The sequence below is a fragment of the Aegilops tauschii genome, chromosome 2 (assembly GCF_002575655.3).
Source record: "Aegilops tauschii subsp. strangulata cultivar AL8/78 chromosome 2, Aet v6.0, whole genome shotgun sequence".
NCBI lineage: Eukaryota > Viridiplantae > Streptophyta > Magnoliopsida > Poales > Poaceae > Aegilops > Aegilops tauschii.
The window spans coordinates 75,094,768-75,122,444 of NC_053036.3; the positions used below are offsets into that span (position 1 = coordinate 75,094,768).

At 47.8% G+C, this 27,677-nt stretch overlaps 2 protein-coding genes across 2 annotated transcripts; both read left to right on the forward strand.

Moving 5' to 3' along the window:
* The first annotated feature begins 360 nt into the window (after window positions 1-360).
* Window positions 361-2,189, forward strand: LOC109778245 (cytochrome P450 89A2-like). Its single transcript, XM_020336791.4, has one exon. It carries the CDS (start codon window positions 595-597, stop codon window positions 2,083-2,085), a length of 1,491 nt encoding a protein of 496 aa, XP_020192380.1. The 5' UTR covers window positions 361-594; the 3' UTR covers window positions 2,086-2,189.
* A 246-nt stretch (window positions 2,190-2,435) lies between these two features.
* LOC109778244 (uncharacterized) lies at window positions 2,436-2,885 on the forward strand. Its single transcript, XM_020336790.1, has one exon. The coding sequence runs from the start codon at window positions 2,436-2,438 to the stop codon at window positions 2,883-2,885; it is 450 nt and encodes a 149-aa protein (XP_020192379.1).
* Window positions 2,886-27,677: the final 24,792 nt, after the last annotated feature.

The following is a 27,677-nucleotide window of genomic DNA, read 5'->3' on the forward strand; positions in this document are numbered from 1 at the left end:
GACCGAGAAGAAGCTCAAACTCGAAGAGAAGAAGGCCATGCTCAAAGAGAAGAAGGCCATGCTCGACGAGAAGAAGGTGGATATCTCAACTGCTTCGGAGGACGCAAAGATGCTCACCTTGTAGATGGGGATTTAGATAAGGACACAAGGATGATCGTGTAAGCCAAGATGTTGCAACGACAGAAGGATGAGTTGGAGAGGGCAGATGCGGCGGAGAAGGACGTGGCGTCGGCCGAGACGGAGGTAGCAACAGATTGAGCATGGAGGCTCGGATTGCCAGTACAGCATGGCAGAAAATTTAATTTTTGTTGCATGAACTACCAGACTAGTATTTTTTTTTATGATCAGGCATGTAAAAAACTAACATATTTGTCTCTTTTTATTGTGATCGGGCGATGATGTGATCCTCTCAGGCGGACTTAAATTTATTTTGCTAGCGGGCAGTATGCCGATAGCTTTAAATGACCGGTTCCCGCATCCGTGTCGACGGCTAATCCCCCGATCCACGGCGTGCTCGTTTTGTGGGCAGCGTTGGAGATACACTACAACATACAGACCACACCAGAGCCCAGTGTCAGATCCAGAGCTTCAATAATGGAGTTCACGAGCTGGCCATGGCAATCCCTGCCCCTGTTCAGCACCCTCTCTCTCGTCTTCATGCTGCATAGCCGTCGAAAAGGCAAGGAGCTCCCTCCAGGCCCGCCGGCCCTGCTGTTCCTGGTCAAGTTCTTGGCGCTCCGGCGGTCCATCTTTGACCTTCCTCAGCTCCTACGCGAGCTGCACGCTCGCCATGGTCCAGTCATCTCCGTGCGCCTATTCCGCCCGCTCGTCTTCATCTCCGACCGCCACCTCGCTCACCGTGTCCTCGTCCAGAGCGGCGCGACCTTCGCCCACCGCCTGGACATCTTCGAGCCGGGGCTTCTGTTCACCTCCGGCGCCCGCAACATCAATGCAGCGCCCTACGGTCCCTACTGGCGCCTCGTCCGCCGCAACCTCGCCACCGTGATGTTGCACCCGGCCCGTGTCGGCCTCTTCGCGCCGGCGAGGCGGCGGACGCGCGACGGGCTCCTCGGCGACCTCCTTGCAGTCGCAGGCTCGCGGCCCGTCACGGTGAGGCCATTGCTCCGTCGCGCCATGTTCGAGCTTATCGTGTACATGAGCTTTGGCGCCTGGCTTGGCCCGGAGGTGCTGGACGAGATACAGGAGCTGCAGCTGTGGATTGTGCGTAGCATTCTCAGCTACCCCATCTTCTACCTCTGCCCGTTCCTCACCAAGAGGCTCTTCCGCAAGCGGTGGGCTGCGCACATGGCTGTGCGCCGGAGGCTGTGCGAGATCTTCGTCCCGCTAATCCACGCCAGGCGGCTGCGGGACGACGACACGCCGGCGCCTTGCTACGCCGACTCCCTCCTCGCGCTGCGACTGCCCGAGGAGGGCGACCGCCCGCTGACGGACGACGAGGTGGTCAGCCTTTGCTCCGAGTTCTTGAGCGCCGGGAATGACGGCACGGCGACCGTACTGGAGTGGATCATGGCGGAGCTGGTAAACCGCCCCGACATGCAGGCCAGGGTCTACGAGGAGGTCAGGAGCAAGCCGGAGCTAAGCGAGGGCGACCTGCAGGCGCTGCCGTATCTGAACGCCGTTGTGCTGGAGGCGCTGCGGCTGCATCCGCCGGTCCACTTCCTCATCCCGCACGGCGTGCAGAGCGACGGCGCAGAGATCGGCGGCTACAGGGTGCCCAGGGGCGCGGAGGTGAACATCCTGATCGCGGAGGTGGGACGCGACGAGACGGTGTGGACGGCGGCGCGGGAGTTCCGCCCGGAGCGGTTCTTGGACGGCGGCGAGGGGTGCGACGTGGACGTCACCGGGAGGAAGGAGATCAAGATGATGCCGTTCGGCGCCGGCCGCAGGATTTGCCCCGGGTACACGCTCGGCATGCTTCACGTGGCCTACTTGGTGGCGGGCCTCGTGAGGGAGCTGGAGTGGTTGCCGCCGGCGGACGGAGAGCAGGTGGACATGACCGAGGTGCTAGAGTTCACCACGGTCATGAAGCAGCCCCTGCGAGCCCGCGCCATCCCAAGGAGTTGAAGACTAGTCCGCTGCCCGATCTGCTGTACTACATTTACATTTACAATCAGCAGCATCACTTAGACCATCTCCAACAGCGGCGCCAAAAGACGCGCGCGGTAAACTGCCATTTTAGCGCGCGAGACGTTTTTGCGTGAGCGGAGGGGGGAAATTAACGCGCGGGGGAAACGATTGCGCGCGAGGGAGAAAGCGGGCGGTCGTGCGCTAGATTTGGCGCACCGCTTCCGGCGCGTCTATAAATTGCGGCGCACGCCACGCGGCCTCCCGTCGCTATCCACAGTGCCACGCGCGCTCTCCCTGCTGCCTATGCTTCCTCTGCCGCTTCCTCGCCCCGCCACCGACACGCCACCATGCCGTCGCGCCGCCGGGGATCTTCGGGCTACCGCGGCGTCCGCGAGCGCCCCTCCGGCGCCTTCTACGCTGAGATCCGGTCCGGCGACGTCTGCCTTGGCCTCGGCACGTTCGAGACCACGCACGAGGCTGCCCGCGCGTACGACGCGGCGGCGTGGCACCTCCAGAGGCCTCGCGCGCAGATGAACTTCCACGACGTCTTAACGCGCGAGCAGGCGCAGGCCGTCGCCTCTCCGCCTCGTCTTATAACAGACCAGGACCGTGAGGAACACCGTCGGCGGCAGCGCTGCCTCCTCATCGCCGAGGAGGACGAGCGAGCCATGGCGGAGTGGCGCCGACGCTACCCGCAGGACGTCGCTGACGAAAACACCTTCTGGGCGGAGAGGACGGCAAGGCGCCGCGCGGAGCGGGCGGACAGGCGTCGGCGGAAGGCACTGGCCATATCGTAGTGCGATCTCGTTAACGCGGGTGGGGAGTCGTTCTTTGACTCAAACGATACTCGTTGGAAAGACGTGTGGCTCGATACCTCGGAAACACCAGCGAGAATGATGATGAGGACGACTCGGAGTAGGTTCTAGTTGCACCATAGTTTTTTTATTGTGTTGGACTAGTTTTTTTATTTATCTATGCTATGATGAACTATGTACGCATTGTGAAATATCTACATATCGTTTTTTTAATCTATGCATATATTTTTTTATATTAGTTCGGAGTGCATATGTTGTTTGTGCGAGAGCGCGCGTAATTTTTTGCAGCGGCTGCTGGAGCAGCTCGCGCGCGCTAAAATTTGCAGCGGTTGCTGGAGCAAGCGTACCATGCCGGGCTAAAACATGCGATCTGCACGCTGCAAATAGGTTTTTAGCGCGCCGCATGTAGCGCGGCTGTTGGAGATGCTCTTAACGAGCTTAACGGAGAAATTGGAATTGATTTTCCATGGATCTAATGAAATTTTTATTATGTTTGGAGTGTTTTGTACTTTCGATAAATCTTTATAATAGATTTAATCCTCTTCGTAAAATAAAATGTACGTTCTATGTATGTACAATCAGCAGTAGCTTGAAATCTTTGCAGAGCATGTAGGCTGGTTGACCAGGTCTCTCAAAAATGGATTCTACGTACACGATGTTTGCTGTTACAAAAGCAAGCTGGACCTTGACACACGCGCGATGACTACGTACGCCAGACCATCTGCATGACCGCCGGATATTTCTTCTTAGAAAGACACGCAGGTCTTTTCGTGGAAAGACATATTGAAGTAGAATTAAAAGAAGCACAACCATTGTTAAATTAACATGTCACAAATATAGTTTGTAACTTTTAAAAAATGCGAGCATTGAAATTGCCTTAGCTGCATTAAATGTCTAGTATACTAAAATTTAGCATTTCAATTTTTATACACTTCAACAACAATTGAACTTTGCAACTTTATGAATTTTACGATGGTCCCTTTTAGAGAATAGCCAACAGCTTCTGAAAAATCTTCCCATGTGAGTGTTTATTGGAGCTCTCTCAATAAATTTATTAGGTTTCATAGATGTGTTGTGGTAAGAGATCCCAATACAACTTCCCCTATAGTTAGCCTGACATATAAGCCCCACTTGCCAGTCTCTAATCTCTCTCGTTTCTCTCTTACATGAATAGAAGGCACTGATGGCGGTGGTGAGGCGGGTTGGCGGCGTCAAGGTGGTGATAGGCAACGAGGAGGTGGTGATGGTGTCGGTCGGTGGTGAGGTGAGGTGGGCGGGGTTGCACTATAAAAAAAGACACATCCGTGACATTTTGCGTCGAATGAATTTTTTTCTGTCATACTTATGACACTTCTATGATAATAATTGTGAACAGGACCCCGTGGAGGGCTGGTTGAACAGTAGCCGGCGGAGAAGCGCGCAGTGGAGGCTGGATGAACAGGAGCCCGTGGATGAACAATCGCAAGTGGAGGCTGGAGGAGGTCGACGGTGGAGATGAACAGTATCCCGTGGAGTCCCGTTTTGCGGTACGCCACACCCCTCCCGATGAACAGGACCCCCGTTCCGACCGTAGCGCTCCAACACAAGTCTGTTTCCTCCGTTTTGCGGTATGCCACACCCCTCCCGATCAACAAGACCCCGTTTCGACCGTAGGAGGTCCGTTTCCTCCGTTTTGCGGTACGCCAGATGCTACCTCTTGAGCACTGCGTTGGTTTTTCCTTGAAGAGGAAAGGGTGATGCAGTAAAGTAGCGTAAGTATTTCCCTCAGTTTTTGAGAACCAAGGTATCAATCCAGTAGGAGACCACGCGCGAGTCCCACGCACCTACACAAACAAATAAGAACCTCGCAACCAACGCGATAAAGGGGTTGTCAATCCCTTCACGATCACTTACGAGAGTGAGATCTGATAGATATGATAAGATAATATTTTTGGTATTTTTATGATAAGGAGAAATAAAGATGCAAAGTAAAATAAACGGCAATAGAAATAGCTAAGTGTTGGAAGATTAATATGATGGAAAATAGACCCGGGGCCATAGGTTTCACTAGTGGCTTCTCTCAAGAGCATAAGTATTACGGTGGGTAAACGAATTACTGTCGAGCAATTGATAGAATTGAGCATAGTTATGAGAATATCTAGGTATGATCATGTATATAGGCATCACGTCCGTGACAAGTAGACCGAAACGATTATGCATCTACTACTATTACTCCACACATCGACCGCTATCCAGTATGCATCTAGAGTATTAAGTTCATAAGAACAGAGTAATGCTTTAAGTAAGATGACATGATGTAGAGGGATAAACTCATGCAATATGATATAAACCCCATCTTTTTATCCTCGATGGCAACAATACAATACGTGTCGTTTCCCTTTCTGTCACTGGGATCGAGCACCGCAAGATTGAACCCAAAGCTAAGCACTTCTCCCATTGCAAGAAAGATCAATATAGTAGGCCAAACCAAACTGATAATTCGAAGAGACTTGCAAAGATAACCAATCATACATAAAAGAATTCAGAGGAGATTCAAATATTGTTCATAGATAATCTTGATTATAAACCCACAATTCATCAGATCTCGACAAACACACCGCAAAAGAAGATTACATCGAATAGATCTCCAATAAGATCGAGGAGAACTTTGTATTGAGATCCAAAGAGAGAGAAGAAGCCATCTAGCTAATAACTATGGACCCGAAGGTCTGAGGTAAACTACTCACACATCATCGGAGAGGCTATGGTGTTGATGTAGAAGCCCTCCGTGATCAATGCCCCCTCCGGCGGAGCGCCGGAAAAGGCCCCAAGATGGGATCTCACGGGTACAGAAGGTTGCGGCGGTGGAAATAGGGTTTTGGCTCCTTATCTGATGGTTTGGGGGGTACGTAGGTATATATAGGAGGAAGAAGTACGTCGGTGGAGCAACGAGGGGCCCACGAGGGTGGAGGGCGCGCCTGGGGGAGGTGGGCGCGCCCCCTGCCTCGTGCCTTCCTCGTTGATTGCTTTACGTAGACTCCAAGTCCTCTGGATCACGTTTGTTCCGAAAATCACGTTCCCGAAGGTTTCATTCCGTTTGGACTCCGTTTGATATTCTTTTTGGGCAAAACACTGAAATAGGCAAAAAAACAGCAATTTGGGCTGGGCCTCCGGTTAATAGGTTAGTCCCAAAAATAATATAAAAGTGTATAATAAAGCCCATTAAACATCCAAAACAGAATATAATATAGCATGGAACAATAAAAAATTATAGATACGTTGGAGACGTATCAAGCATCCCCAAGCTTAATTCCTGCTCGTTCCCGAGTAGGTAAATGATAAAAACAGAATTTTTGATGTGGAATGCTACTTAGCATAATTTTCAATGTAACCCTCTTAATTGTGGTATGAATATTTAGATCTGAAAGATTCAAGATAAAAGTTTAATATTGACATAAAAGTAATAATACTTCAAGCATACGAACTAAGCAATTATGTCTTCTCAAAATAACATGGCCAAAGAAAGTCATCCCTACAAAATCATATAGTTTGGTCATGCTCCATTTTCGTCACACAAGAATGCTCTCATCATGCACAACCCCGATGACAAGCCAAGCAATTGTTTCATACTTTAGTAATCTCAAACTTTTTTCAACTTTCACGCAATACATGAGCGTGAGCCATGGATATAGCACTATGGGTGGAATAGAATATAATTTTGGGGGTTATGTGGAGAAAGTCTCACATCAACGCAGCTAATCAACGGGCTATGGAGATGCCCATCAATTGATGTTAATGTGAGGAGTAGGGATTGCCATGCAACGGATGCACTAGAGCTATAAACGTATGAAAGCTCAAGTGGGTGTGCATCCAACTTGCTTGCTCACGAAGACCTAGGGCATTTGAGGAAGCCCATTGTTGGAATATACAAGCCAAGTTATATAACGAAAAATTCCCACTAGTATATGAAAGTGACAAAACAAGAGACTTTCTATCATAAGGATCATGGTGCTACTTTGAAGCACAAGTATGGAAAAAGATAGTAGCATTGCCCCTTTTTTTTGGGCCTTCCTTTTTTTCTTTTGGCCTTTCTCTTTTTTTGGGGACAATGCTCTATGAATGATGATCATCACACTTCTATTTATTTACAACTCAATGATTACAACTCGATACTAGAACAAAGTATGACTCTATATGAATGCCTCCGGCGGTGTACCGGGAATGAATCAAGAGTGGCATGTATGAAATAATATGCATGGTGGCTTTGCCACAAATACAATGTCAACTACAGGAGCATGCAAGGCAATATGACAATGATGAACGTGTCATGATAAACGGAACGGTGGAAAGTTGCATGGAAATATATCTCGGAATGGCTATGGAAATGCCATAATAGGTAGGTATGGTGGCTGTTTTGAGGAAGATATAAGGAGGTTTATGTGTGATAGAGCGTATCTTATCACGGGGTTTGGATGCACCGGCGAAGTTTGCACCAACTCTCAAGGTGAGAAAGGGCAATGCACGGTACCGAAGAGGCTAGCAATGGTGGAAGGTTGAGAGTGCGTATAATCCATGGACTCAACATTAGTCATAAAGAACTCACATACTTATTGCAAAAATCTACAAGTCATCAAAAACCAAGCACTACGCGCATGCTCCTAGGGGAATAGATTGGTAGGAAAAGACCATCGCTCGTCCCCGACCGCCACTCATAAGGAGGACAATCAAAGAACACCTCATGTTTCAAATTTGTTACATAACGTTTACCATACGTGCATGCTACGGGATTTGCAAACTTCAACACAAGTATTTCTCAAATTCACAACTACTCAACTAGCACAACTTTAATATCACTACCTCCATATCTCAAAACAATCATCAAGCATCAAACTTCTCTTAGTATTCAACACACTCATAAGAAAGTTTTTACTAATCTTGAATACCTAGCATATTAGGACTAATTTCACAATTAAAGCAAATTACCATGCTGTTTTGTATGACTCTCAAAATAATATAAGTGAAGCATGAGATAACAATAGTTTCTATAAAACAAATCCACCACCGTGCTCTAAAAGATATAAGTGAAGCACTAGAGCAAAAACTATATAGCTCAAAAGATATAAGTGAAGCACATAGAGTATTCTAATAATTTCCGAATCATGTGTGTCTCTCTCAAAAGGTGTGTACAGCAAGGAAGATTGTGGTAAACTAAAAAGCAAAGACTCAAATCATACAAGACGCTCCAAGCAAAACACATATCATGTGGTGAATAAAAATATAGCTCCAAGTAAAGTAACCGATGGACGAAGACGAAAGAGGGGATGCCTTCCGGGGCATCCCCAAGCTTTGGCTTTTTGGTGTCCTTAGATTACCTTGGGGTGCCATGGGCATCCCCAAGCTTAGGCTCTTGCCACTCCCTGTCACATAATCCATCAAATCTTTACCCAAAACTTGAAAACTTCACAACACAAAACTCAACAAAAAATCTCGTGAGCTCCGTTAGCGAAAGAAAACAAAGCACCACTTCAAGGTACTGTATTGAACTCATTCTTTATTTATATTGGTGTTAAAATTACTGTATTCCAACTTCTATATGGTTTATAAACTATTTTACTAGCCATAGATTCATCAAAATAAGCAAACAACACACGAAAAACAGAATCTGTCAAAAACAGAACAGTATGTAGTAATCTGTAACTAACGCAAACTTCTGGAACGCAAAAAATTCTACCAAATAGGAAGTCCTAGACAATTTGTTTATTGATCTACTGCAATTGGAATCAGTATTTTATCACGTTCTGGTGATTTTAAACAATTGTTTTCGTGAACAGAAAGTTTCTGGAATTTTCAGCAAGATCAAATAACTATCATCCAAGAAGATCCTATAGGTTTAACTTGGCACAATCACTAATTAAAACATAAAAAATATAACCAGAGGATAGATCAAATATTTATTCCTAAACAGAAGCAAAAAGCAAAAAAAAACTAAAATAAAATTGGGTTGCCTTCCAACAAGCGCTATCGTTTAACGCCCCTAGCTAGGCATAAAAACGAGGATAGATCTAGGTATTGCCATCTTTGGTTTTAGGGAAGAAAAGAGCAAACTTATTATCTATGGCATTAATCTTTCTATTTTGATAAAGCACATGGCTGTTAATGGTAGAAGAAAGATTAAGTATTTTACGGAAATTTGCATCTAAGCTAGCTTTCATCTCTTTGATAGATTCGTTTTGGTAGGAGAGCAAAAGAGATGTAGATTCAACCTTCTCATTCATGGGGTGCCCAAATATAGTTTTCATCTTTACATAAGTATCTACAGCATCCCCTTCAAGAAAACCTTCTTCAAATATAGAATCTAAGACATGCTTAAGCGAAGAGGTAGGGCAACATAAAAGCTCTTTAAGTAAATTTTAATTTGGTGTTGGGGCAGATAGCTGGCCCGGATCCTTAATAGTCTATCTCAAGCATCTTTCAAAGATTCATCGAGTAAATAACGAAAAATTCTGGAATCATCTTCATCAAAATTATTAAGATTCTCATTGATAACTCCGGTAGGTCTTTCCATAGCATCATCATTTATGAGTTTAGAGAGAATAGAAGGATTGTCCAAAGTACTAAAACTCGGGAGAGAACCCCCAACCTTTTTTGATTCCGACATGACGAAAGAAAGGTGAGTGGAAAAGAGAGGGCGAATAAACACAACAATGGTGAAGTGAGGGAGAGGAAAATGAGAGGCAAATGACAAATAATGTAATGCGAGGGGTAAGAGTTTGTGATGGGTACTTGGTATGTCTTGACTTGTGCGTAGACTCCCCGGCAACGGCGCCAGAAATCCTTCTTGCTACCTCTTGAGCACTGCGTTGGTTTTCCCTTGAAGAGGAAAGGGTGATGTAGTAAAGTAGCGTAAGTATTTTCCTCATTTTTTGAGAACCAAGGTATCAATCCAGTAGGAGACCACGCGCGAGTCCCACGCACCTACACAAACAAATAAGAACCTCGCAACCAACGCGATAAAGGGGTTATCAATCCCTTCACGGTCACTTCCGAGAGTGAGATCTGATAGATATGATAAGATAATATTTTTGGTATTTTTATGATAAAGAGAAATAAAGATGCAAAATAAAATAAACGGCAACAGAAATAGCTAAGTGTTGGAAGATTAATATGATGGAAAATAGACCCCGGGGCCATAGGTTTCACTAGTGGCTTCTCTCAAGAGCATAAGTATTACGGTGGGTAAATGAATTACTGTCGAGCAATTGATATAATTGAGCATAGTTATGAGAATATCTAGGTATGATCATGTATATAGGCATCACGTCCATGACAAGTAGACCGAAACGATTCTGCATCTACTACTATTACTCCACACATCGACCGCTATCCAGCATGCATCTAGAGTATTAAGTTCATAAGAACAGAGTAATGCTTTACGTAAGATGACATGATGTAGAGGGATAAACTCATGCAATAGGATATAAACCCCATCTTTTTATCCTCGATGGCAACAATACAATACGTGTCGTTTCCCTTTCTGTCACTAGGATCGAGCACCGCAAGATTGAACCCAAAGCTAAGCACTTCTCCCATTGCAAGAAAGATCAATATAGTAGGCCAAACCAAACTGATAATTTGAAGAGACTTGCAAAATAACCAATCATACATAAAAGAATTCAGAGGAGATTCAAATATTGTTCATAGAAATCTTGATCATAAACCCACAATTCATCAGATCTCAACAAACACACCACAAAAGAAGATTACATCGAATAGATCTCCAAGAAGATCGAGGAGAACTTTGTATTGAGATCCAAAGAGAGAGAAGAAGCCATCTAGCTAATAACTATGGACTCGAAGGTCTGAGGTAAACTACTCACACATCATCGGAGAGGCTATGGTGTTGATGTAGAAGCCCTCCGTGATCAATGCCCCCTCCGGCAGAGCGCCGGAAAAGGCCCCAAGATGGGATCTCACGGGTACAGAAGGTTGCGGCGGTGGAAATAGGGTTTTGGCTCCGTATCTGATGGTTTGGGGGTACGTAGGTATATATAGGAGGAAGAAGTACGTCGGTGGAGCAACGAGGGGCCCATGAGGGTGGAGGGCGCGCCTGGGGGAGGTGGGCGCGCCCCCTGCCTTGTGCCTTCCTCGTTGATTGCTTTACATAGACTCCAAGTTCTCTGGATCACGTTTGTTCCGAAAATCACGTTCCCGAAGGTTTCATTCCGTTTTTTGGACTCCGTTTGATATTCTTTTTCGGCGAAACACTGAAATAGGCAAAAAAATAGCAATTTGGGCTAGGCCTCCGGTTAATAGGTTAGTCCCCAAAATAATATAAAAGTGTATAATAAAGCCCATTAAATATCCAAAATAGAATATAATATAGCATGGAATAATAAAAAATTATAGATACATTGGAGACGTATCATCAGACCCCTCCCGATGAACAGGATCACGTTTCCACCGTGGCGGGTCGAACACAAGGCCGTTTCCTCCGTTCTACGGTATGCCAGGCCTTGTTTCCATCGCCTGTTCCGTCCAAGCCGGTTGGCTCCCGATGAACACGACGACGCATTCCTTCCGACCCAGCCGGTTGGCTCCCCATGAACACGACAACACAGTTTCTCCGTTCCGACCCAGACATGTACACGAGCCCTGGCCGTATGTATGTGCGAGTAGGCGTTCGAGACCCCGCCCGTATTTATGTATGTGGCCGTATTTTCTTTCTTGCACCTTGGCCGTTGTACGTACGTGTACATGCTACGTGCGCGCCTCTACTACGACACGTGCCCTTCCTTGCATGGCCACGGTTCATCGCTGCAGCCTGCAGACAGACCGATCTACCAGTATGTACGTACACGTTCGCGACCAGACTGACAACGCTACGTACGCTTCGACCGGGTGGGTCCCGACTGTCAGGCACTTCCTTGCGTGCGAAGATGTAGCTGGTGGGTCCCAGCAGTCAGGGGGGGCGAATAATTTTTTTTGCCCGTAATATGGACGCACTTCCTTGCGTGCGGAGATGTAGCTGGTGGGTCCCAGCAGTGAGGGGGGAAACGTTTTTTTTCCGCGAAATACGGTGGCCCGTCCGGTGGGTCCCTGCTGTCAGGTGGAGGAATAATTATTTTGCGCGTAATAAGAAGGCACTTCCTTGCTGCGGCCGTGGACCCAGCTGTCAGCCTCTCAACGTACAGTACTCTTCCGATGGAAGTCGTTCGTTGACCACATTGACCATGCCGCGCTGAGAGCACCAAGGCGGTAGACGACGGCGAGGCCTAGGAAGGGAACGATGCGGAGCCGGGGAAGACGCGGCAGTGGATGCCCACGCGGAGAGGAGTACGAGGGTTCACTCTTCACTGGTTCGGCTGCGGTGTGAGGCTGCTGTCACCGCTGGGCCTGGCCAGCGGTGGGAGTAATAGGGGGCGGTGAGGCCTCTGCGGAAGCACAGCCGGCCACGGGAGGCAAGAGCACGCGGTGGTTTGGACGGCCGGAGTAAGAAAATCAGAGGTTGAAGAAGCAGGATGACCGTTGGATGTTAACAATCCAACGGTCACTGGTGATAGAATCGTTTGTTGACTAAGTTGACAAAGCCCTCTGTCCGCGTCAACTTAGTAGGCCCACAAGTCAGCCTCCCACTATGGTGGGTCCCAGCTAGCAGGGGGTATTCGTTTTTTTGTGCGTCTTAAGGAGGCACTTCCTTGCGTGTGAAGATATAGCTGGTGGGTCCGAGCTCTCAGCGGGAGTATTCATTCTTTTTGGCGTAATAAGGAGGTACTTGCTTGCGTGGGGCCATGGACCATGTGGGTCCCAACTGTCAGCCTCTCCATGTACGCCCCTCTTCCGATGTTGTCGTTTGTTGACAATGTTGACCACGCCGTGCCGAGAACACCAGCGCGATGGACGACGGCGAGACCAAGGAAGGGAATGACCCGGAGGCGGCAAAGCCACAACAGTGGAGGGATGGCATGGCCAGCGGTGGGAGTAGTAGGAGGCGGTGAGGCCTGCGCGGCAGCACAGCCGACCACGGGAGGCGGGAGCAGGCGGTCCTGCCGGCGCTGGATTTGGCGGCTGGAGCAAGAACATCAGAGATTGAAGAAACACGACGGCCGTTGGATTGCCATCCAACGGTTACGTCTGCTAGAATCGTTTGTTGTCGTATATAATGTGACGCCCGGATAATCAAGCTACAGTAAAACTCTGCTAATGATGCCACGTCACCTCAGTTACTGTTTCTAATCCTTCGTTAGTTCAAAACCGATTCAAAAATCAATTCAAAATATGGCAAACAACAAAAATTTTCAAACATTAAAACAAAAATGTTCGGAGTGAACCAAATATTGCACAGATAATTATGGTGGAGAAACCACACCTTTATAAAATGTTTAAATACTATGAGATGAATAAAACAGTAGCAAAAACAATTATATAAGTGTTATTAAATATAAACAAATATTAAACTAGTTTATTTAGTCACTAAAAACTTTTTACAACTCCGATTTAGGTGTGGGCTTTAACTTATTATAAAACTATAACTATTAAAGAAATAAAATAAAACTGTAAAGGAAAATAAATAAAAGAAAACACAAAAAAAAAAAAGGAAAAGACACCCCCCACTGGGCCTCCCAGCCCAGCTAACCGGCCGGCCCAAACCGGCCCACTAGCCGTCCCCTTATCCACTCCAGCCCCCCCCACTCCCCACCGACAACCTCCACCTCCCCACTCCCTTGCTCCCCCACTCCCCGATCCCATCTGGATCGGGGCAACGACCGCGACGCCGCCGCCTCGCCCTCGTCGCCGGACGCCCCCATCGCCTCGACGCCCGCGTCGACCCACCCTTCCCCGCGCCCCGACGCTGGTGCTGCCCTTTGCCGGACCTCGACCACCTTCGCCACCTCGCCTCCCCGCGTCGGCCTCGACAACCCCGGCCCGAGCCACCACCCGTGGCCCCGTCAACGGATCGCCGCCGCCCGGAGCTGACCTCCGCCTCGACCGCGCCTCCTCGCCGGACTCCTCCGTCCTTGCGCCGCTGTCCTCGCCCAAGACATGGCGGGATCTCGCGCCTCCCCGACGCCCCCACGACGCCGCCCCGTGCTGGGCTTCCTCCTCAGGCCGCCGCACGCCGCCACCGACTCCGGCCACCCCGAGCTTCCCCGAGCCCGCTGCCCTGTGCCCTACGTTCCCCGCCGTGAGCCTCGTCCGCCCCCCTCTTCTCTCCCCGTCATCGGATCCGGTCCGCGCTCGCGCTCACCACGCGCCCGCACGCGCGCGTCCGTGCTCACCGCGCCCGCACCGCGACCGTCGTCGCCCTGTGCGCAGACGCGCGCCCGCGCCCACCCGCACCACAGGCCGCGCCCGCGGGTGCCTCGCGCCCCAGCCTCTACGCCGCTCGCTCGCGACCACCACCGTCCTACTGCACCCCGCGTGCGCCCACCTGCGCCTGCGCGAGCCCCGCCGCCTCGATGCGTGCTCGCCGCCCCGCCACAGCCGTCCGCGGCCACCTCCACCCGCGCCCGACCTCGGCAACCCGCGCCTGCCTTACTCCTCGCACCGGCCGCGGCCTCGCCTAGCGCCGCCCTTGGCCGCCGGCGCCCTGCTGCTGGCCTGGGCAAGGGCCCCGATGGGCTGGCGCCCGTTGCCCGTATCCCCCTCGCCCGTTCGGGCTGTGCCCGTAGCCCACACCCGCTATGGCTCCTCCAGAGCCACTGACTAGGGGGCCCCACGCCCCTGAGAACGAAAAAAAGAATTAAAATAATAATAATATATATAAATAATAATAATGATAATAATAATAATATATTAAAATTAATTAATTAATTAAAGAATTAATTAACCTAATTAATTTTTGATTAATTAAACTAATCTAATAACTAAACTAATTAAACTGTTAGTTAATTAATTAATCAGTCAATGACAGGTGGGTCCCGCACGTCAGTTTGACCCAGTCAACGCCCTGTTGACTGCTGACATCATGCTGACGTCATGATGACGTCAACATGCACTATTCTGGATAATGTTGAATTAAATAAATTAAATACATTCTAAAATGATTTAAAACTTTAGAAAATCATATAAAATAAACCGTAGCTCAGATGAAAATACTTTCTACATGAAAGTTGCTCAAAACGACGAGACGCATCCGGATACGCAGCCCGTTCGTCCGCCACACATCCGTAGCATAGCAAACCTGTAACATTTCACCTTCGGTTCATCTGTCCGAAAACGCGAAACACCGGGGATACTTTCCCGGATGTCTCCCCCCTTCACCGGTATCACCTCATACCGCGTTAGAACACGTCTAGCTCTGTCTGTTGTCCTGTTTTGTACTTGCTTGCTATGTATTTACTGTTTCTCCCCCCTCTTCTCTTTGGTAGACCCCGTGACGATGCTGATGCCCCTGTGGTCGACTACGTCACCGACGACCCCTCTCTCTTGTCTGAGCAACCAGGCAAGCCCCCCCCTTGATCACCAGATATCGCCTATTCTTCTCTATACTGCTTGCATTAGAAGAGTAGCATGTTACTGCTTTCGGTTAATCCTATTCTGCTGCATAGCCTGTCATTGTTGTTACAGTTATTACCCTTACCTGCTATCCTACTGCTTAGTATAGGATGCTAGTGTTCCATCAGTGGCCCTACACTCTTGTCCGTCTGCCATGCTATACTACTGGGCCGTGATCACTTCGGGAGGTGATCACGGGTATATACTATATACTTTATATACTTGACACATGTGGTGACTAAAGTCGGGTCGGCTCGTTGAGTACCCGCAAGTGATTCTGATGAGGGGGCTGAAAGGACAGGTGGCTCCATCCCGGTAGAGGTGGGCCTGGGTTCCTGACGGCCCCCGACTGTTACTTTGTGGCGGAGCGACAGGGCAGGTTGAGACCACCTAGGAGAGAGGTGGGCCTGGCCCTGGTCGGCGTTCGCGGATAAATAACACGCTTAACGAGTTCTGGGTATTTGATCTGCTTCTGGCCATTTGGTCTATACGCACTAACCATCTACGTGGGAGTAGTTATGGGTATCCCGACGTCGTGGTATCAGCCGAAGCTCTTTTGACGTCAGCGACTGAGTGGCGCGCGCCGCATTGGACCGTAAGCTCGCGCTTGTATTAAGGGGGCTAGGTCTGCTTCCGGCCGCGTACGCAACGTGCAGGTGTGCATAGGGCGATGGGCCCAGACCCCTGCGCGCATAGGTTTAGACCGGCGTGCTGACCTCTCTGTTGAGCCTAGGTGGGGCTGCGACGTGTTGATCTTACGAGGCCGGGCATGACCCAGAAAAGTGTGTCTGGCCAAATGGGATCGAGCGTGTTGGGTTATGTGGTGCACCCCTGCAGGGAAGTTTATCTATTCGAATAGCCGTGTCCCTCGGTAAAAGGACGACCCGGAGTTGTACCTTGACCTTATGACAACTAGAACTGGATACTGAATAAAATACACCCTTCCAAGTGCCAGATACAACCCGGTGATCGCTCTCTAACAGGGCGACGAGGAGGGGATCGCCGGGTAGGATTATGCTATGCGATGCTACTTGGAGGACTTCAATCTACTCTCTTCTACATGCTGCAAGATGGAGATGTCCAAAAGCGTAGTCTTCGACAGGACTAGCTATCCCCCTTTTATTCTGGCATTCTGCAGTTCAGTCCACTGATATGGCCCTTTACACATATACCCATGCATATGTAGTGTAGCTCCTTGCTTGTGAGTACTTTGGATGAGTACTCACGGTTGCTTTTCTCCCTCTTTTCCCTTTTTCTATACCGGATTGTCGCAACCAGATGCTGGAGTCCAGGAGCTAGAGATCCCGAGGATGATTCTACATGGAGTTCGGCTTCGAGGAGTAGTTAGGAGGTCCCAGGCAGGAGGCCTTGCCTTTTCGATCGTTGCTACTTTCGTGCTAGCCTTCTTAAGGCAAACTTGTTTAACTTATGTCTGTACTCAGATATTGTTGCTTCCGCTGACTCGTCTATGATCGAGCACTTGTATTCGAGCCCTCGAGGCCCCTGGCTTGTATTATAATGCTTGTATGACTTATTTATGTTTTAGAGTTGTGTTGTGATATCTTCCCGTGAGTCCCTGATCTTGATCGTACACATTTGCGTGCATGATTAGTGTATGGTCAAATCGGGGGCGTCACATATAATAAGTAAAAAAATCTTGCATACGCGTCGAGTTAATAGGCCCACAAGTCAGACCATTCCCTATTTTTTTAATAATTTATATATAGCTCATTGCAACTTCTTATTCAATTTATTGCAGCCCGTTTTTTTTGTTGGCCAGGGCCAGGGTTAAAAATTTAAACGAAATTTCGCATATTTCTGTGGGTTCCAAACTATTTTTAATACCGAAATGCCAAGCCAGATTTAAAGTACTTTGAAGATATATTTAAATTAGGTTAAAGCCCAGTGAAATTGGAATCTGAAAATGTGAAAAAATAGAAATTATAAAGTAATTGCCAATTTGTCATCTATTTTTATATTTACAACCCATTTCATATTACTTTCAAGATTTGCAGGCATCTTGAAAGAGTTGCAGCCCATGAGGGCGTAAAAAATAGGTAGGCCTGGATTGGGTATTATTCAGAAAAAATAAACTGGGCTCATTTTCACAAAAGAAAATAGCTGGGCTGGTCATGTGGTGAACATAAAATATAAGCGTGGGCTAGACGGGCCACAGCCCAGTTGAAACCCTGCTCCGTCTCAACAATAACAAAAAATACTGCTCGAGCAGCTACGTCCCAGGTGTCAGTCAATCTTGTGCTGTTCTCTTGTCTATTGACTATATACGCTGACAATGTCGTGGGTCCCAGATGTCAGGAAACCACTAGCAGGAAACATTTTCTTTTTCCATACGCTGACAATGGAGTATATATATAACAAAAAATGAGGAACTTCCTTGCATCCGGCCATGGACATGGTGGGCCCCTACTGTCATCCTCTCCACGTACAGTCCTCTGGCGATTCCTCTTGTTTGTTGACCATGTTCACAACGCAAGAGGGCGGCGCCGCGGCGAGCGCAGCAAAGCGCGCGGAGGACGACGGCGAGGCCTCAGAGGTCGGCGTTAACGATTTAGGAGACGGTGGGGCGGCGATGCATGCGCTGAGGCGCAGCCAGCCGTGGGAGGCGGAAGCAGGCGGCCCCGGTGGCGCTGGTTTGGTTTTGGCGGTTGGAGGAAGACATGACTGAAGAAACACGACAGACTATAAAAGCAGCAGGAGTACTTAACAACCTTAACTGAAACCAGCAGGGGCACTTAACAACCATAGCTGAAAGCAATATGAGTACTTATACAGGTTCAACCGTACAAAGCACGCCTCGAACAGTGCTACTTTGCCTACAGTTAACCAAAGGGTGAGGCCGCCAAGCCCCAGGACAAGGCCTAGGCGCCACCCCGCGCATCCGCAACCTTCTAAAAGCGGCTTCATCTCGCAATGTGGTCAATACACTGGATATTCGCTTTAGAGCCATGGAGAAGCAAGAACATAATCTTCTGTCCTATACTCCAAGATGTACGGGCCTTCATTATTTGAGACCACCCATGAATAAGTATCTTTTCACCTCCAAGGGGAATGGAGTAGGTCGACATAAACATCATGTTGTGACCAAGCGCAAGTCTGACCCGACCATGGTCAGGCATCTGTATAGGAACAATAGAACTGGGCAGTTCCTGTTTCAAGAAGATCACAGCTGTAAAACTGTGCGTAAGCAAGAGTTTATGAACAAGATATATAACAGAAAACAGCTCGTACCATAGGTTTCTCAACACAGTTGGACCTATTCAACGAGTGCAGCAGTGGCACACATATCCCATGTGGGATTCCACCATTGAAACGCCCCACAAGGACCTCAAGACGATCTATAAAGTGTAGGAACTTGTGGATGTCGTCCAAGTCAACTTCAGTGCCATGAGTAACAACCGAGTTCTTATAGAATAACAAACGAGTAGCCTGCTTAACTCTGGAAAAACCTACACGTGCCACCAATTATAAGAAAATATTAGTTAGAAGTAGCATCTTCGCGGGAAATTCGTTGCTACTTCTAAAGTTAAATTGTGATTAGTTAGACAGAATAGGTGGATTAAGAAGTAATCGAGGCAAGAAGCAAGAACCAGATACAAAACTAACATGGATGAACAATTGGTACGACGTCAGGGTGGAAGATCGCAGTGAAGATGAGACTAGGTTCTGCTATTTCCATCAACATTCATGCGCCAACTTTCAGTCTGTAACACTTGAGCAAGTTTATCCAAGTTCGGCCATAAAAAAACAGCGATCTTCTTGGTTCATGAACCCAACTCGAAACTTATATCCATGGCCTGTCTTCACTGTTACCATTAAACTGGTGTATTCAGTTATGGCAAGGCCGAGCATCTTGAGTACATGTGTTCTGGCAGAGCAAGGAATGCACTGCGGGAAAAATAATATGAGAACACAATGTATTCCCTATATCCAAATCTAGAAATAATTTCCTCCTTCACGTCAGTGTTGACCATGGTACAAGTACCTTTTATCCAAATATAGTAACCCAAATTTCCAAATTAGTCGACAACATGTTCAAAAAACCCCACCCTCCCGGATAGAAAAGAGGATTCTAGGAACATACTGTGCGCATTTTAAAATCCTGTGTTAGGATGAGAAGGAACAAGTGTGGCGTCTTGCCGAGGGCGCAGAAACTTGTAGGGTCCTCGCACTTTGGGCACTGCAAATGAAACACACTAGATTCAGTAGGAAGAAAAATGCATCAATGGCGGCGGCTGCCATCCTAGGAGTACCCGCGACCAAGGGACTTGGGTTTATCAGGGATGGATGAAGAATTCGTACCAGGTTCTCCATGAGAAAACCCTATGCAATCGCCGAGCGGGGGTTTCCTCTGAACAAGCAGACGAGGGAGAAGGGATTCAGGCTGGAAAGGTGGGGGTTTTTGTGATTTGATGGCTCATTGGGCATTAATGCGGCACTACGACCGGGGTGTGTCTACCGTGCAGTTGTGCACTCTAATTTGGTGCATATGGCACGTGGACCCCGTTGCCGGATGCCCCACATATCAGCGCAAGGAAGTAGAAAGACAGGAGTAACTAGTTATTACACATAAATATATTTTTGACACAGAGATATTCCCTCTGTAAAGAAATATAAAGATCTTTTATATCACAACTTTATACATAAGAAAAATCAAGGGGAATATATATAACATATATAATTATAAAAAACAAAGTTTGTTTTTAACACGGTATAGACGAGTTGGTGATGATGGTGTGCCTGTCATACTGCAATATAGGCCGTCCGATTTATATCTGACGGATAGGAAGGAAACTATGACAATTTTGCAAAAAGGTACCCACACACCTCTCCACATTTGCAAATAAGGCCTTCCCTCGTTCATCCTTTTCTCTCACAAGATAAAATACTCATACAAATGCATCTTGATGTTACGTGCAACGCACAAGCATTATGGGGGTTCAGCTGAGAAATACTCAGACAGGCTCACGGTTCTGGACTTTGGGCCACAGGCCGGTGGGCCTGCATGTTTGGGGGCATGTGTTCTACCTCAGTGCTTTTCATATTGCAAGCGGTCGGTACGGCGCTGGTTTTAGATGCTGTCGCAAGGAATAAAGCATGACAGCTGTTGGAATGAAATCAAACGACAGTTCCTAACCAGCAATCAGAGTTGCAATTCTATCAACGATACTGTCGTACTACTTATACACACAGGACACTTGTTTCACCATGCCAGAGTATTACATCAAAATCTCCCGGCGGATATATCAGTTTGGCAGTACTGAAGAATTTCAAAGTTGATTTGGACCAGCTCTTCTTGCCGAGGAAGTTCAATTTTGACATCATCCCCTACCGCAAGATATGATTTAGATTTGAACCTTGACCATCCTTTAGCATCAATCATCATGCGACCATCCTTTGTACTTACGGTATATTGAGCAGGTTCATTGACACCAAGGCTGCGCATGGTAAGAGAAACTTGGCCACGGTCGCCCGGATTGTTGAATGACTCCCTCGTTGCTTTAGGAATTCTCTGTTTGCAAACAAGAAGACATACACAAACAGTTAGATCAACACAGTGAATCATGTGAAACAACATGGAAAGAAAAAAGAACGAAGCACTTGGGCGGCCAATGCTTACCAAGAAGGTGGACATGTCGGTTTTTGTAAGGACTTTGGTATATGAAGTGCGAACTGCAGCCCAGTCTGTTGCCAGTGCAACTGCTGGTTCCGTTGCCGCTGCACGGGCCAGAGCAGATACAAGTGCAAGTGTTGGTGCAGGTGCCGAAGCCGTTGCTGGTGCCCGTGCTGGTGCGAATGGTAGTGCCGCTGCTGCTGCCGGAGATGGTGCTCCTTGTAGAGCTGGTACCGGTGTCGGAGCTGGTGCCGGTGTCGATGCTCGATCCTCCGGTAGATCAGCCTGATCCACTGACGCGGTCGATGCCCAATCCTCAGCTGGATCAGACTGAGCTTCTGCCGCTGTCAGCGCAAGAGCAACTACCGGTGCTCGATCCATTGCTGAAGGTGGTACCGATGTGCGAGGCAGCGGTGACCATGTCTGGTCTGCTATGATCAGCTTTCTAACGTGACTAGGCTCCGTGACCGTGATCCAGTCTTTTTCTTCATTTCTTTTAAACGCGAGAAGGACTAATTGTGGCGTGTTTGTTAAACCAAACTGCAGTTCATCATAGGCATTCAGCTTGTACTTAGACTACACACTGATCCAATTTTTTTCCAGTAATATAAGTGATGGACAGTGCCTTCGTTACTGACACGACATAAGAAGTGAAACCTGCAAAAATATCCATCGTAGAGCAAACCAAACGGTTTATTCTATGACAAATGTCACATGGCAAAACCTGCATCGTAAATTTACAGCAAAAGAAAGAAAACATGACATTAAATCAATAAGATTTAGACAGTAAATTAATAAGATTTACTTGATGTGACACGAGTGAATCCTTACCAGGAAATCACTATGTTGAAGTACTAAACAGAAGATTGGTCGTCCAACTACGCGTGGTATGCAGGGCCCCCGCCTACTCCCACAAGCAGGACAGTCCAAAGGTCGTGACAAATCGAATGGACCGAACATCCATGGGACTGGAAATCCTGGTGGGTGCGATAAACCCTGCACTGCATACAGATATTAGAGTATAAATGATAAACCGTCCTCACAAAAAAGATGATCTGGATACTTCAAAATATACAGACTAAATTGAGTAGACAGACATTAACATAGACTGTTCTCAGGACTCACGACACACCAAAAGCGGCAGTACTAAACAATACAGGGTTCACAAATACAAATCAAGTACTGAACAATAGTACTTACTACAGACAAGCAAAGTTGCACTAATTAAACTTTGCAGACTATTTCTTGCCACCGGCCTACGGGATGAACCCCGCATAACTGACTAGGCCATGGACTTAGTGAGAGATGTCTACCGGCACCATCACCATCTCCTCAACCTTGGAGAACCTAACAGAGTGGTCTTTCAACTCATAAACATGACGATGAAGACAGGTCGCATCAGATTTGTCGGGAAGCTTTACAAGAACCACACCCTTCGTAATCGAAGGCACAGCCAGGAAATTGTTGTGGTCAAGTACAGCCTCGAGAACACGCCCCACAACAATGCTACAGGAAAACACTAGTTCAGGACACGTGGCGACAAGGACATAGCAGCTGGATAGTTTAGCAGTAGAACTCATCCTCAGGTCTTCCAGTTCACACGGCATGACTTTGAGAACTTCATCTCCACCGCGGACCTGGTTCTAATTCAAACAGAAACCAAATATTTTATTACTACCTCCGTTCAGAAATATAAGATGATTCTCGATATTTTACTCCATGTATGACTACATATACGCACATAAATGAGTGAACAAAGACACTAGAACATGTCTTCAAAGGCATGAGAGCAGAGGGATTACTTGCAATATCCATAACACAAGTTACTGATGCAAATATACCCTCTTCAAAGGTAGCATTGATGTTCATAAAGTAGTTGAAAGTAATCTATAAGAAATCAGTGTCAACCTCTCGCATGTTTTGGTCAAAAGAGGAATTTAGAACCGCCATTTGGCACACAAAAATCACATGCAAGATCACCCAGAAAGTGGTACTACTAGTACTAGTACTGCGTGTTAGATGAAAAAACACGATCAAGATCGAGAAAAAGATCGTCAAGAAGAGATATTGTCTAGACTTGCTTAATGAGGGATCCCGGAGAGGGGGGCTTGGATAGGGCGATGGCTTTGAGCTTGTCTGCGGTAGTCTCGGCGGGGTGCTTGCGCTTCTACGTACCATGAGCCTCGACGGTTTTTGCCAGAGCCATAGACATCACTTCGGCCGGTGCTCCAGCGTCCATCAAGAAACTGTCAAATAGAAATAAAAGAAAAGAAACCATAATAACAAACCCAAAAGAAGAACAGAGAGGGGGTTATAGGATCAGTCTCGGGGTTGCAAGACCGGGCCTTGGCCAGAATTAACACCATTGATGCGCTCACCTTTCCTTCTTTGGGAGAGAAGAACAATGGCAGAAGCAAGTCGGGGTTTTCTTGAAGAAATGAGGAACAAGATGAGGGAGAAGCGAGGGTTGGGTAGAGAGGAAGCTGAGAGAGAAGAGTGAAATGATGGTTGCTTCGTCCGTCCAACTTACTGCTGGAAAGGAGGGGGTTTTGTGATTTGACGGCTCATTGGGCATTACTGCGACGCTTTGATCGGGGAAGTCTACCGTGCAGTTGGGCACTCTACTACAGAGTAATTTAGTGCATGGCTGCTGGACCCTGATGATGGATGTCGCACACGTCGGCGAAAGTGAGTAGCAAAGTTCCCGACGACCGTCGAGGAGGATGCGCATGGTAGAGCGAGTCCATTGTTTTTTCTGAAGAAAAAAAATGATTATAGCAAGCGTTTCCACTCTTACGACGGAGGAGTGTGAAACACGGTAGCCACTTGAACATACACAGTGCTCCTACTACTAGGCATGTGCAGTGGTTCATACGTCAGTACTACATAATATTGTTGCTAGTGTAGGAGTAAGATATGACGATAACAAATGATGTTGTGCGCATGTCAACTATATGATCAGTAATGTAACTATATTGAGATGAGAATGCAACCAAACACACCCACACGCTTTGTGCTACAGTGACTGATCTGCACCGTCTGATTTTGATCCAACGGTCATGTTGTGCCGAGACATGGACATGCCCATGCAGAGGACGCCTAAACACCACCGAAGTCCCTCTGCTTCTTGAGGCGCACGACGTTGGTGATGCAGGGTGCAACGGCCGCTCCCGGTCGACGGGAGCCAGCTCGTCAAAGACGGCGTCCAATGGCACGAATGGATTCCGGTGACGAAGCCTTGAGAGGATTCGCCCGGCAATGACGACGGCAGCCCGCAACCCCTCCTTTTCCAGCTCCGCCCCACCATCGCGCGGAGACGACTCAGCTCCTCGGAGATATAGGTGAAGGAGACCAGGTCAGGAAACCGGAACTCGTTGAAGTCGACGGGGTGGTCGAACGGGTTTAGCCCGCCGGCCGGCATGGTCGCGCTGGCACGACTGTAGGCATCGCGCAGCCGCAACACGTGCGTGGCAACTTGGTCCACCAAGTGGCTGAGGCGATCCTGGACCTCGTCACGATCGGCCCGCTCGCGCTCCAGCCGCCTCCCCTGACGGCCTATCGTATCTCCCGCTTTCTGCAGCAACACCGCCGACGCCTCGAGCATCTTTGTGGTGGGCGCCTGCCACTTTTGAAGCTCCGTGAACTCCCGCACATAACGGAGGAGCATGGCACTCCTCTCCTCCTTGAGCTCACGGAGCTCCACGTCCTTGGCCCTGAGCTCCGCATCCTTGGCCTCGAGCTCCTGTGTCATGCGCCTCACCTCAGACTCCGTGATCTGCTGCACCGCCATGGCACCAGGTAGAAGCAATGGGGAGAGGAAGCAAAGGGGGCGAAACGGCTCAAAGGCAATGCAATCTACGGGAAGGCAGAGGGAGCCAGCCGAGGAGCGGGGAATCTTTAGGTTTTCACCATGGGAAAACACCAGTCGACGACTTCTCACATCAGGGAGCAGTGGGTTTTACAGGCGGAGTCATCGTGACTAATTACTGTCGCGCCTGCTCCCGTCAATCAAAAAAATTAAAAATCCTGCCACGCCTGCTCCCGTCAATCAAAAAATTTAAAATCCAGCCGCGCGTGCCGCACCCAAAGACTAGAGCAACGCCACAGTGGATATTCAAATTTACCTGCCGACAAGGAGATAAAAAAGGGTGAAAAAACAAATGTGGTGGCGGCCTAGCTAATTGGTCGCACTAGCCCAACTAGCTAGCCACCGTGCTCCACTGATGTACTCGGCGGGAAAGGTGGTTTTTCGTGATTTGACGACTCATTTACTTGCTTTGGCGCTACGACCGAGGAGGACCCAGAAAACGCGCGGTAGGGCGTCCCATGTCTCGATAAGGAAGAATATATGCGTGCACCACCCGGGAGGACCCCGAAACCGCGTGGTAGGGTGTGCCACGTCTCGGCACGGAGGAAAAATGTGCGTGTAAAAATATATCAGATGCAGTAGTACCTATGGTTCGACCTCGGGACCCAGCCAGTCGGTCGAAAACACCCCACTAGCCACACAGCTTCATCATGCTAACGTGGCATGGAGGATAGGTGTGGTTAGCTCCGTCTCGACCAACCACAACGTCTCTCGTTCTAGGCGATTCTTCTATTTTCCAAGATTTTTAGTTATAATAACACCACGGCAAGCTAGCGCCGCTCTTCGTGTGTGCCCGTGCGTCTAAAGGTTAGACGATGGAGAGGAGTCGCAGACCTGGGACCCACAATGTTAGACGATGGAGAGGAGTCGCAGACTTGGGACCCACCAGTAAGTGAGTCAACGATCATGCACGTGTTGACGAGGCACTCCCTCTACTCTACTCAACGTAATACTGTATAAAATCAAGTTATGGGACAAAGCCAACAACCGTTGTTGTTTCAGGCTATCGAATTACGCTTTGTAGTCCAGGTTGCCAGTTCGAATCTCGTCTTTTAGATTTGTTAGTTTTAGGTCCAAATTTGATCAATGACAAGTGGGACCCCCGTGTGTTGTTCCGATATTTCAGTGTAGGATGGTTTTTTTGAACAAACACTTTGCGCGGTTAGACAAGTAACGGCACGAGCTACACGTATTTTGCAAGTTCACGAACAAAAATGACAACGACATAGAATATCACATCCACCCCGCAGCTTAGATGCTATGGTGATACGAGCAAGGTTGTCAGAATCGCGATTTTGAATCGGATCGGAGCTCTGATGGTAGAACCGTAAATCGTAGAATCTTCACTACCAGGATCGTAGAAACATAGATTTTATGAACTAAAATCGTAGAATCAGATGGGTAAGTTTGGATCGTAAAGTCGTAGAATCGTATAACAGAATCGCGATTCTAACAACCTTGGATACGAGTTTTTACATCGTTGGAAGTGAGATCCAATGGCTTGGGAGTAGTCTTTGTAATTATGCGCAATTTCCAAACTCTCCAAAGGTTTTTTTGCAAATAAAACATTCAGGCCTCGTGTGTGCCACTGCATCTTTGATCCAACGGCTCCCCGTTGCTCATATTAGGTGCTCCCCGCAGCTTAATTAGCCGCTTGGTGATACGAGCATCTAGGTCGTATGATCTGTGATCAGATGGCACATGCGTAGTTGTTGTACTTTCTGCACAATTCCCAAACTCTCTCAGTCGTATATTGCAAAAACATTCAAACCTCCTACTGTGGGCCGTTAGATCTCCGTGAACTCGTATCACCATAGAATCTACGGTCCGGGAGCACCTCATATTCACCCGTGCGAGAAAACATCAGGTGCTCTCGCAGCTTGGATGCTACGGTGATACGAGCTTCGAGGTCGTTTGATCTGAGATCCAATGGCATCTGAGCAGTCTTTGGGGGCTTTTCTGCAAACATCTAAGCAGTGGCCGAACTCTTTGGGGGCTTTTCTGCAAAAAAATCATTCGAACCACCGAGGAGTTGTTGGGTCACAAATCCAACGGCTTCAGAGAGTTTGTATCACCAAAGCATCTAAGGTGTGGTAGCACATGATATTCTTACATACAGGAGAATATGATGTCCTCCTTCATCTTAGATGCTACGGTGATACGAGCTTCGAGGTCGTTGGATATGGGATCCAAGGGCATCTGAGTAGTTTTTGTACAAATTGTGTGCAATTCTCAAACTCATTAAGGTTTCCTGTAAAAAATATTAAGACATCACGTGAGCTGCTGTATCTCAGATCTACAGGCTCCAAGCAACTCGTATCAGCATATAGCATCTAAGGTGTGGGGGCAGATGATATTATCTCAGGGAGGAGGGGGTGCACAACCAATCGGTGTTTGGGAGCTAGGATGGGGACAAATATAATCTAAACAATCCTAAACAGAGCTTCACAAATTTATCTAAGGTCGAGGGGTTAACCCCCGACAACCTACATAGCTCCGCCTAAACACAACATTTGCATGTACTGTAGTACTAGACTTAATATTCATGTTTCAGTTTCCTGTTCATTTTAAATATTGAATTGAATACCATGCATGTCTTACATTTTACTCCCTTCGTTCCTAAATATTAGTCTTTTTAGAGATTTCAAATGGACTGGCACATACGGATGTATATAGACATATTTTAGAGTGTAGATTCACTCATTTTGCTCCGTATGTTGTCACTTGTTGAAATCTCTAAAAGACTAATATTTAGGAACAGAAGGAGTATTTTTGAATTCATGTCATACATGCATGGTTT